Source organism: Pundamilia nyererei, unplaced genomic scaffold (assembly GCF_000239375.1).
Source record: "Pundamilia nyererei isolate P.nyererei 1_Seehausen unplaced genomic scaffold, PunNye1.0 scaffold00038, whole genome shotgun sequence".
In the NCBI taxonomy this organism is placed as follows: domain Eukaryota; kingdom Metazoa; phylum Chordata; class Actinopteri; order Cichliformes; family Cichlidae; genus Pundamilia; species Pundamilia nyererei.
In genome coordinates this window covers 2,113,458-2,125,976 of record NW_005187439.1, presented here as the reverse complement: position 1 = coordinate 2,125,976, position 12,519 = coordinate 2,113,458, and the positions used below count along the sequence as shown (strand labels likewise).

The window sequence follows — 12,519 nt, the reverse complement described above, 5'->3', positions numbered from 1 at the left end:
AGCAGACGCATACAGAATGAGTAACTCTGGTTTGCAGTTTAAGCAGGTTTCTATTTAATTAAATATCAGATGTTATTTATAAGTGAACTAAATTTGCGTGGTCAGCAGGAGGAATGCTTTAGTTTTACTTCACCCCTCATTCTCACTCCTCTGCTTCCTCTTACGTGTCGCCAGCTCGTTCACTTACTTCCGCTCCTTCCTCTCGTCCGATAACCCCGTTTGTTGCTCATCTATGACCTTTACCGTATTGTTCCAGAGCTCCAAAGTTAAATCTTCCTGGCCAACTTTAACCCACTTTAATTTTTAGATTTCTAATTCAAAGGGTGGCTAAAAGCCAGATTTGCCCTCATTTGCTGATGCCTGGAGACTGGTGGTAATTTCCCACCCTAGTTGAATTCTCCTCAGTGGCCCCATCAGTGCACTGCTGTACTCAGTCCAGTTGGACAAGCCTCTAAACAGTGCAGTCCCTTCAGCTCCACAGGCTGGTCTTCTGTTCGCTGTCTATCTGTTCAGCCTACACGGCTTACATAACGTTGCAGGGACACAAAAGATTGCGGAGGCCCAGTCACGCAGTGCCAGGGGAAGTGAGAGTGCAAAAAAGGCCCTTAACCCTGAGCTGTCAACAGATTGAGGCACTCACTGTTTCTTTCATTAGCTCAGGTTTTCCTTGGACAGTTTAAAGTCTTTTTGGTCTCATCTTTTCTGCCACATCTCCCACGAACACATCACTGGTTTCCTCCTTTCAGATGTTTAATTTTAAAATCTTATTCCTGGTTGCTTTTCATTTCTTTCTGCCTCAGAAGGTAGAAATATTAACTGAAAAATGAGGCATTAAACCCACACAAAGCTGGCTTGCTCAGTTCAGCTGAAACATCACAGTGTTAGATCAGGTTTTGTGAGGATGGAATCTCTGTATAATGTAATAGGAGTCGACGAGCCACCGTTTGGTTGTTTGCTCATCTGTCTATCACAGCTGATGTGATTTTAGTGGAATACTTCATACCAGTCTGACTTTCCAAATAAATTCAGAGTGCCAGGAAGCAGTGTCTGTGTTTTTAAGGTTTTTCATTAAACACACACTAATGAGATCTTTTCAAAATTACATCCAATTGTTTATTAAAAACTAACCATAGTATTAAACTGTTCAAATATTTTATTGTCCACGAGAGAAAGAAAAAAAAAAAAGCTATTGTACTCAGGAGGTATAAGAAATTTGGGACCCACTGTGCTTAAGTTTACTGCAGTGCATCTCACAGTCCAGGACTGTGAGAAGATGCTTGAGGAATGGACAAGAAGTGTGCTGGTAGAAAGTTTCAAGAACAAGGGTGATGTGCAGAGCTTTTAAAACCTACAGATTTAAGAAAAGAAAAAAAGGCTGATGAAGTTACAGGAGAGAGTTGTTGAAGCTAGGTTAAGGAGAGAGGTGAGGGTCAGGGAAGCACCTTTATGACTTCATACTGAGCAGTCATAATGTGATATTTGCTTCGATGGTGCTGATTGAGAATCCCAGAGGGAGTTACACTTGGATCTAGAGGAAGGACATGAGGGTCCCAAAACAGGAGCTGTGGTGCATTTAGGAAGTCGGGAGTGGTGATGTGTGCGAGTGGTGCAGGAGATAAGTATGAGACAGCGAGACAGTGGTGAGGTGTGCATCAGGAGTGACTGTTGGGTTCAAGGTTGGGGGTCTGATTGCATCAGGGATCAGCTCTGAGCCTCTCGCTGTTTGCAGTGGCAGATTGGTTTCTCTATAGACTGTTTACACACAGCGTTGCGATCTGCGCGTCCAAGTGATCCTGGAGAGGTGGAGATATGTACTGAAGGGAAGAGGAATGAAAGTCTGTATAAGAAAAACAGATATGAACTGTCAGTCTTTGTTTTTGACTCTAAAACTCATACCTTTAAGACCTGAGGCTTATGGGGGTTTTTTTTTTAGGTCACATGATGACTCTCTAAACACATTAAAAATGTGAAATTATTGGTGTTAACCTCATTCCAGCTTCTTTCATGGTTAAAACATTTTGGACAACAGCTGCACAAACTGCGTCAGAAGCGAATTGTCTTGGTTGTCCTCTTGGCCTTCTTTGTCTTCTTCATTTTCCTCTTGACCTTGACCATCTCGACATTTCTGATGTCTTTTAGGATGCATTGTTCCAGACCACATGCAAACAATGGCCAGTGAGGTGTTGTTGTGTTTAGTGTGTCACTAAGGCAGTGGCTTTGTGTTTACACCTGGGGAACGGTGTGCTCTCCCCAATGTGGAAAAGTATGACTTGGGTATAGCGTATTAACGAATGGTTGGACTGTGTAATTGCAGATAAGATTTGATGACTTCAAAAAACAGCCCCTCATTAGTTATGATTTACCAACATTTGGACCAGACCTGAAAGCTATGTTCAGCAAAAGCCAGCAGTTGAAATCTAAAGCATCCATAAGTGAGGTATAAACCGTCAAAGTGAGGAGTGACAAATTATGAAATTAAAACATTAAACGTTGTACTAAGACTGCAGCTGAGAGGCTCTGAAAACATTAGACTTCTACTTACCTGTGCACACTAACACATTAGAATTATTGTCTTCTTCCGCTGTTGTTTTCACCCCCTCGCTAGGTGCATCTGTGCTGTGCTGTGTAGGGTTTTCATTAATTTTTCCAATGGTTTTTATTTCCATTATGTCATTTTTCTCCTGAAAACATTCCAAACCCTGCTGTGTTTCTTTTTTGCCAGGTTGAGAATATCCTGCTGAATGACCAAGGAAATTATGTGCTGTGCGACTTTGGCAGCGCCACTCACAGAGTTTTACTGCCACAGAAGGACGGCGTGGCTGCTGTGGAGGACGAGATTAAGAAGTAAGGGTTTTTAGGGCCTGAACATAGCCAGTTGTTTGATGTTTGTCAATGTTTTTAAAAATGTGTCCTGTAAGGGAAGAGCTGTTAAATGCCACCAGCAACCCCATAAAGTCTCTATATTAGGACTTTTTCTTTTCTTTTGCCATTTTAAAAAATCAAATATTTTCTTTTTCTGAGTCGATATGAAACAATACGATTGGTCTGATGAATAATCAGGGACTGCTTCACACTGAGGTAGACTGAGTGGAATATAATACTTGTTAATATGTTCATGACAGTTTGTTTTTGTGGCTGGTGGATTCAAATTAATTACTTTTTATTGTTAATAATAATTTTTCTTGTAGTAAAACTGATGAGATTAAGGAATCTATTCTGTGAGAAAATGTCCCGGGCTAAGATGGGCAGCATTAAGTATAACAAGAGTAAAATGTAAAAATGCTTAAATGTCATTATCTATCATAGATGATGATGATGATAAAAACAAAACGAATAACCATAAAAGAGAATCATGGCCTTATATTTGTTGTTTTGGTTAAAAAAAAAAAATATGGAGGAAAAAAACAAACTAATATAAGTCACAAAGTGAAAACATTGTTGGATGTAGACTGTGTGCGTGTGGGCATGCGTGTTTACGAGCCTTTAAAGATCGTTGCTGATAATCAAATCTTGAATTCAGAGGAAATGTGAGGCACATAAACAAGGTCAGTGTGCACTGTGTGGCAGTTTCTTGGCAGTTTTTGCCTTGTTATCTTTCTTAGTTTTTTTTTTTTAAATAATTTCCAGTGCAGAGAGAGGTGCTGCCGTCTGTGGTAGGTGGCTGCGTAATGGCCCAGAACCAACAGATATCAGAGATTATGCCCAGTAATGGGATGTGATTATGTAGGCACTTCCTGCCCCATGCACATTTGTATGGCAGGGATCTGCAGTCTTAGATGTGATTCTGTTTGTATAGTGTCAAATCACAGAAGCCTGTTCAGCGTTGGCCTGTTCAATTTCACCCGTTTATAGCTGCAATAAAGTGCAGTATGTGTGGTTGTTATCAGTAATAGGACGATGTGTAAATCTGCCCAGTCATACAGAAATGGGCTTTAGATCTACGCTGACTCAGCTGGTTTTCCATCTAACATTTCAAAGCCGGACTTGCTCAAAATGCAACCAGCTGTTTTGAATGTTATCAGACAGATTCTGAAGAGGAAACTAAATGAAATGTTTGTTCTTCTATTGCAGTAAATGAGGAACTCTCTGACCTGCAGTCGCTTTTTTTTTTCTGTGCATCAATAAACAGAAGCAGACAAAGTCATGAAAGCATTGAAAGCTTGTATTTATGTGAAAGTGCAAAACGATACACATAAAAGTTTGAATCTGAATTTGAATTATAACTTTGGCCAGTGACTAGAAAAACAAAAAACTGGTTTGTGTGTACTATGTTTGGATATCTTTGAGTACAGAAAATTGGAGTGCTACTATACTTGTGGGGACCAACAGTCACGTATGGGGACAAATCCTGGTCCCCACGAGTTTGTAGGCATTTTTGAGGCTCAAAATGTGGTTTTAGCGTCAGGGTTACAGTTAGGCTATGGTTAAGGTTAGACATTCATTTTTGATGGTTGCAGCAAGTGGCTAGGGAAAGCATGTCAATTAGATGTCCTCACTGAGATATGAAAGTGTGTGTGTGTGAGTGAAATCAAGCACACCCTTCTTTTGCAGTGATGTGCTTTTGCTTTGCACTAGAAGTTGTTTGTAGCGATGAATCGGAAGAGAAAAGGTCATTTGAATGTGAAGTTCCCCTTGACTTTATCAGGCCCCTTATTGAGCCTGTTGTTTAGCTGCTTAGCTACATCTTTTGTTTTGGTTCACTGTTAGAGCCAAACATGTTGTTATGAAACCTAAAAATCCTCTCCTGTCCTACCTGGTCAGTGTTAAAACAGCTGAATAAAATAGTTTGATTCTAGCTACTACACATAGTGGCGCGTTTGAGGACGTCAAAAACGAATAGATGTATACTTGCCTGTTGCCTAGTAGCAAAATCAGAAAACATACAAAGAGTCTTTTCAGTTATTTCAGATTAATGATGACCTGAAATATATTAGGTATTTTAATTTTGTGACTTCAACAGCCAGCAAAAACATCAGGCAAAGCCAGCTCAAACTGTACCAAACACACCTATTCAAGCTGCAGATTTCACACAGGAGTCGTCCCTGGATATGTTCCAGCACCTCCTCCACCCCAGCATCCACCTGTAGGCTCCAGGGGATGTTTAGTAATCACTCCCCAATTTTCTATGTGTAATACAGAGCCTAGTTGCCAAGCTCTTAACTGTATTCTGTTGTAATCACTCATTTTAAACATCAGTTGAGTGACTGAAATACACTTCATTTAAAAACAAAACTACAAATACTGAAAATGTGTTAGAGTAGAAATGTAAATCAGCAGTGAATGACGGGGAGAAAGTTCCTAGCAGTGCTGGATTTTTGAACAGGACATACTTTCATCTATTACTTCCTGTTGTTGTGTTGTACAGGTACACAACCCTTTCTTACCGCTCGCCGGAGATGATTAACTTGTATGCAGGAAAAGCCATCACCACTAAGGCTGATATATGGGTAAGGTCCTTCCCTGTTTGTATGTATGCTGTCTGTGTGTGTTACGCAGGCTGCAGGGCTGGTTTGGCCTGGCAGTACTCTGCCCCGACAGGTTCCTCCTCTCTCTTTCTCTCCCAGCTATTTGCGTCCACCAGCTCTCCAGCAGCGTTTTTCCTTCATAAAACATTGAGCAACATCAGTCACAACAAAGCTAGTTGTTCTTCCCTCTCTGCTCCCTGTCCTTTTTCATTTTGGGTCCATATGTGATTATTAGACTCAGTTAAGGGCCTTGATAGGCTTGTGTGAAATGGGCCTCTGCTGTTTTGAAAGAAAGAGGCAGAGAAGCAGAAACAAGTGTTTGGACAGGAGCCATTATTAAGGAATTGTGTACGTTAATGACGTAAAACAGCCAAGGATGTGGCTGATAATGGGACAACTAGTGTTTTATTTCTTAGAATGTTTAGTAAGCATCTTATTTTGTTTGAAACATTTAAAAAAGACCTAAAATTATTAGTAGATTGGAAGAAGCTGTGGTGTCAAATCTAGTCAAATCAGAAACTTTCGCAAAGAATTAAAGGCCCCACACTCTTGACCCCATGCCATTTGCCTACTCCATGCTACGTTAGATCTCTTGCTAGTTGTTGCCAACGCATAAATGCAAAGTGTCATTAAACTGAATCGAACAGATGGGCCTGTAGATGAGCCCATTGTCACAGATACCTGATCAGGGTTATTGAGTCGGGCTCGGACTGATATCTGATCCAAATGTCAGATTTATGCATCAATATCGTACATCAGTAATAAAGTGATGATGATTTTTGCCATTATCAAGCTGCTCCAGATGATGAGATTAAGGTTGATCCTTTTACTTTGCATGTCTATAAAATACTTCTTTAATGCTTCCTCTATGAATACATAGTCAGTCAGTAGTAAGACAGCACGGCTCAGCACAGCCTGATGAAAGTGGCTTCAGTCTGTTAGAGCTATTCAGTCTCTGGTCGAAGGAAAATGCCTACTGTAGGAGTCCAAAAAACCCCCAGCTTCCTGTCAACTACCCCATGTGCTGTCACTTCCTGTTTTTGAGCCATGTGCCTGACTGTGAGCTGTGCCTCACACACATTTCTTAAGCGTTTATTCCTACTTTGTGGGGTTGTTTGGTGGTCACGCTGGCTCACTTAGATTAAGAGCATCAGCCTGGATTAGCTTGTTAAGGAGAGTGGTGCAGACTATCATCAGATGGAGCGCTTAAAGGGAAACCGTTCCCTAATGGGGCGGCTAATTCCAAAGTCTCTTTCATCCCAAACTGCATGGTCAGCAGATATGCTGGATACTGGAGCCAAATGTAGCTTAAGCTGAATATATGTTTTAGTTCAGAGCACTTTTGCATGCCGGTTTGTTTGGACAGCCATACTGCCTGCAGAGCAGACTCTGGGCCTGATTTTGTAAACACAGTTTTTTAGCGTGTGACATGAATAAAAATATTTTTTTCTAATAAGGACCTGTGCACCTCTGTAGGAAGAGAAAGGAAGCATCATTTCGAGGGCCAGGGCATGGTTTCTTGATCTATTCAGTGATTGTAGAATCCCATTTTTCTTTTATGTTAATGTGATGAATACCAATGAGCACCATTGATAATTCTCCTGCACACATCATCTTAGACTTCTTACAAAGACTTGTTGTATCTTTTAATGGTAATCTTGATTTGTTTTCTATTTAAGCCTATCAGTCAATTTTATCACATGCCACCAAATTACTGAAAACATCTTAAAGATAATTTCAGTGGTTCAGTAATTCAGGAAACATGCATTTAAAGTTTATCACTGTTGTTTGTATCGTCATTGTCTCAGGGCAAGGAGGAAAGCACCCAGGTTCTGATGGGTATTTTGGGTACTTACAGAGTTTTGCTTTAAATCCTTTGGGCTGTTCAGGCTTAGTTGAACAAACCTAGTATTTCTTCAGTTATAAACAAAATGTGTCTGCATCAAAAACTTCCATGGCATCTGATGTTTAATGAGATATTGTTATTATTATTATTATTAATATTAGCAGCTTTATTTTGGGAGAAAATGAGGTGGTGTTTGATTTGAAGACATGGATACACTCCTCACGCTGGGTGTTTTGGGTTTTGCGATAGAATACACACTAACAAAACTTGGGTATGATGTTGGCACTGGGGCTGAGTCTCTAGCAGTGCCCATCCTCAAAGTAACTGGATACAGGTGTTTGACCAGATTGTTTGTTTTCTCCACAGGCACTTGGATGCTTGTTGTACAAGCTGTGTTTCTTCGCACTTCCATTTGGGGAGAGTCAAGTCGCCATATGTGATGGAACCTTTATCGTTCCAGATAACTCCAAATTCTCCTTCAAGTTGCACTGTTTAATCAGTAAGTTGGAGTTTAACGTGTCACACGGAGCAGCTGAATACAGCTTTGTAGTTATTAATAACTATCCAGAATAACTTTCGTTTGTTTTGTTTTTTCCTGTGGTGTCTTTTTTGATTCAGTAGTTATTTAACATCATTTTGTCAACTAGCAAAATATCCTGTCTGCAATTTGTCTTCCACATTTGCAGATTATCAAAGATGTGAAAAATTTTTGTTTAAATTGGAAATCGTCTCCCGCATTATGGAGCTTGACTTTAGGCTTGACCGTAACAAATGTTACTTTGATGTAATTTCACAGATAAATATAAGAAATACAAAGCCATGTTACAGTTTCCACCTTTTTAGTGTGGTTTCTTCTCCGCTGTTGTCACCCACAGAGTGATCTCTTTCAGTCTTTTTGAAAAAATTTTTTAATGCATTTACCCAACTCAAGCCTGTTTGAACCAGTCGAGGACGTCAGTCACGACAGCTTTGTTTGTGCTCAAGTTATTTCACTTCCCCAAATGTATCCTGTGGCGGAGCTTCCTTTTTTAAAACACTTGACAAACAGCTCCACCAAGTGGTCAAGGGAAGACGATACATGTTGTTCTGCACCAGAGTTGATATTGTTAAACTTTTTTAAATGTATTTTTTTATATAAATATATTTTTAGTTTAGCTTTACTTACTTTGCAGAGTGGGTTTGCTGGTTACTGTTTCATTGTTCTGGATTAAAAATATTTAGTTTTAAAAGAAAAGATTTCTCTTAATTATTATAATGTCAGGGTCAAGAATTAGGAATTTAGACAAGATATTTGATCTGATTTTGATTTTATTGATTAGCATTCAAATATCTCAATGAATACAGAACAAAGATCTACCACAAAGCAAGAAAGCATGAGACAAGGCTAATCAAAAGGTATTGGCTGAAGCATTTGCTTATTACGCCAACCCTTTTAACAAAAGATCTTTTTGCATGCAGCTCCTGTACACAGGGCTCAAAGCAAAGAATAAAAGAAAGCAAAGCAAAAACAAAAAAAAACAAAACTTTCCACCTTAGATAAGTAACTACATCAAAGCAAAACAATCAAGAGGACAAGATATTACAGCAGCTCAATAGTGTAGTGGTTTACACAATTGCCCAACAAGCAAAAGGTCAGTGAACAAATGCATGAAAGTGGTTTCAAATAGTTTCTTTTTTCAACTGTCTAGTTTTTACTTTTGTTTCAAGTAACTGAAACTTCCTTTTAATTAACTGTAGAAATCTTGCTCTTGTAGTGTATAAAGTGATCTTTAATCTTCTTCAGGATATATGCTCGAACCAGACCAGGAGAAGAGACCTGACATTTACCAAGTGTCCTATTTTGCCTTCAAATTAGCTGGAAAAGACTGTCCAGTGCCAAATCTCTTCGTAAGTCACAGGCATAAAACAGTCAGCATGTCTTTAGCCTTTCCTCACTGGCTTATTAAAATGAACCTCCCTGCTGTTTATCTAGAACTCTCCCATCCCGACGTCACTCCCTGAGCCTCTGACAGCCAGCGAGGTCGCTGCTAAGAAGAGCTTGACGAAAGCCAGGTGCTGCTCACCGACAGTTTTATTATGTATAAACTGAAAATGGAAATGATGGATTACTTTAATCTTATGTATTCATTTTTTATTTTATTGTTTTGGGGTTTTTTTTTTTACCTCTTGAGATCACAGCCTGTCAGCTGTTACAAACGCACATAGTACAGTTCTTCCTGCACATGCTGAGGGACACTTTTGCTTCCTCCTTTACAGGATCACAGACTCTGTGGGCCCAACGGAAACATCGATAGCTCCCAGACAGCGGCCAAAGGCTGCAAACAGTAATGTCCTGCCTCTCACTAACACTGTCACCCCTGTCAAGATGACCGTGCCTTCAGCACCCGTCAGCAACGGCCAGAAAGGTTTGTTAAACATCAGTAGGATGGATTTTTATATCTAAGACAATGTCTTAAAGGAGTTTGTTAACAGTCTTTATTTTGACTAAATACAGTACAGACTATATACACATATTATTTTCAAACAAACCAAAACACATTTCTTAAAATTACTGAAAATTATTTATGATTATTTATTTATGCATAAATTCCCGAACTAAATATCTTCCAAATGAGGATAATGCTGCAATGTTTTGCTGATTCCCTGCATCCTCATCTGTGGATGTAGGCAGAATGTTGATTGACTGGTAAATCAGCAACCGGCTCAGCTCTCGTCACCATGTGATATCTGAATATATAAACCCCTCGATATCCTGAATTTAGATTTACTTGTTATTTCCTTTTCTGGAGTCTAAAGAACAAACACTGTTCATCTGTACCTCTCAGCTCCCACTCCTGGCTCTGGGCAACCATCCATACAGTCTCAGCCTCAGCAACAGCCTCAGCCACAGGCCAGCAGTCAACAACACAGAGTCCTGCAGCAGCTACAACCTGGTGATTTGCGTCTGCAGCAGCTACAACAGCATCACCACCACCAGGCAGTGCAGCAACAACATGCAAATGCACAGCAACTCCAATACCTCCAGGTACGTCACACCATGATCCCAGTTATTACGCCTCAGTCATTTTTAAGCCATCCCTTGGAGGCAATGTTTTCCAAACTTTTTTTTTTAAATTTTGACTTCAGTACCAACAGGCTGTGCAGCAGTCGCTTCAGCAGCAGCAGCAACAGGCCATGCTCCAACAACAGCAGCAGCAACAGGCCATGCTTCAGCAGCAGCAACAACAGGCCATGCTCCAACAGCAGCAGCAGCAGCAGCAGATGATGTATCAGCAGCAGGTTGCTCAGGCTCAGTACGCCGCCATGGTGAGTCCTTTCAGAGGTCTAGATGTGACGCCAAAACCCCCAGTGATGCAATAAGATACCCTAAACTTTGGTGACTGCATTCGTTATGTTTAAAAAGGACGTTTGGTTTAATTCAACATCATCTTTGTTTTGCGCACCTGTGGACCACTTCCAGTGCTCATGCATTTTCTCCTGCTGAAGAGAGCTGGGTCTGCAGCCAAGACCCAGACACCAAACAGCAGAAATGGCTCCCAGTCTATCTACCTGTAGTCATGTAGCTCCAATGCTCAATATTTAAAAATCAAGAAGGTAATACTTGACTTGGACAGATCTCAATTTCAAATTCTCAGTTTGTTCTGGCCATATCAACAAACATGTGGCCCCTTTTTGGCCTTGTGCGGCTTGGCTTATGTGGAGTCTGCTCTCGAATCGACAGCCATCAAATTGAATTTGCTTTTTGTTCAAGCGACTGGGAAAAAAAAACGTGACAGCATTTCAGAGCAGAAGACTTTATCCAAAACTGCAGTAAATAGTTTGAGCAAATGACAGCGAAACACATGGAGACACAGCGTGAAATAACACGGAGCTGAATATTTCATTTAATGTCATAATGGCCTAAATTTGCTCTCTGTTCCAAACACTGGCAGCCAGTCCTCCTCCCTCGAATCTCCTCACGTCTGTGCCAAGCAGCATTGGAAGCAGACGCTCAAACTTCCTACTGAATCTGTCCAAATATTCTGAAAACTAGTATTTACTGAATCAAACACACAAACACAGGTCCTCCAAATGTGCACTGTAAGGGCGGCGTAATTTTTAGTCTGTTTCCCACCGAGCGCGTACCATCTGTTTTATTTCAGAGGCAATCTGGTCTGAGCGAAGCCACGAGGGGATCGAACAGAGGGTGAAATGGAGCAGTTTTATCTATGTTGCGTTCTGACATATGAAGCGGTTCATATTCGGGGGAAGAGGCGAGTGCTCAGAATTACTGTTCTTATTCCCAAGATACCTGCTTAGTGTTTAAAAAGCAGCATTTCCACACCGATCTTAGACCTGCTCCTTATTGTGAGGAAGACGCGTTGCACATTTGTAATATGGTTTAATGACATTGGATCAGTTTCATTTGTGCGGTACTCTAAATGCACAACAGCAGTGTGGAAAAAAACTGCTTTACAAACTTGGAGAGTGGAGAAAGTGTTGGATGACTAGAGGATTTAGAGAAAAAGGTGAACCATAAACTGTATTTTTTCATTTCGTCGTCATTTGCAGAATTTATTTATATACTACTCAAACAAATTAAAGGAACACTTTGGAAACACATGAGACTGCAATGGGGGAACAAATTATGCTAGATATCTGCACTGATATGGACTGGGTAAAACTGCTACATCATTTTATAGAACTTAAAATTATTAACCTGCAGAGCCCTGAATTCAAAGACGCACTGAAAATCAGTGAAAAACTGATGCAGCAGACTGGTCCATTTTGCAAAAATTTCATTGCAGCAACTTAAAAAGGTACTTGTCCCCTGTGCGCTTGTATGCATGCTGTTAATGAGGCGATGGATGATGTCCTCTGGGATCTCTTCCCAGATCATGAGTGATTGGATGACCCTAAACATGAAGACCCAGAGGTTTTCTATTGGATTTAGGTCAGGCGAGCGTTAAGGGACAGTCAATGTTATCAATTCCTTTATCCTCCAAGCGTTGTCGTGCACCAGGAGGAACCCTGGACCCACTGCTCCAGTGTAGGGTTTGACTGTGGGTCCAAGGCTTTCATCCTCACACCTTCTGGCAGTTAGGGTGATGTTGCCTATGGATATCCCTTCCCAGACCATCATGGACCATAGCACCAAACTGTTCATGCTGAACGATGTTACGTGCAGCATCGCATTCTCCACGCCTTCTCCAGACCCCTTCACGTCTG

The 12,519-nt window shown here is 40.7% G+C and overlaps 1 protein-coding gene across 1 annotated transcript in view; it reads left to right on the top strand.

The window, feature by feature from the left end:
* Window positions 1-12,519, top strand: part of bmp2k (BMP2 inducible kinase) — a 56,177-nt gene that overhangs the window by 30,066 nt on the left and 13,592 nt on the right. Inside the window, exons 4-12 of the mRNA XM_013910200.1 lie at window positions 514-584; window positions 2,723-2,844; window positions 5,366-5,447; window positions 7,678-7,810; window positions 9,095-9,198; window positions 9,284-9,363; window positions 9,568-9,716; window positions 10,137-10,336; window positions 10,438-10,617. Of these exons, the coding sequence (XP_013765654.1) occupies window positions 514-584; window positions 2,723-2,844; window positions 5,366-5,447; window positions 7,678-7,810; window positions 9,095-9,198; window positions 9,284-9,363; window positions 9,568-9,716; window positions 10,137-10,336; window positions 10,438-10,617 (1,121 nt within the window). The remainder of the gene's footprint in view (window positions 1-513; window positions 585-2,722; window positions 2,845-5,365; window positions 5,448-7,677; window positions 7,811-9,094; window positions 9,199-9,283; window positions 9,364-9,567; window positions 9,717-10,136; window positions 10,337-10,437; window positions 10,618-12,519) is intronic.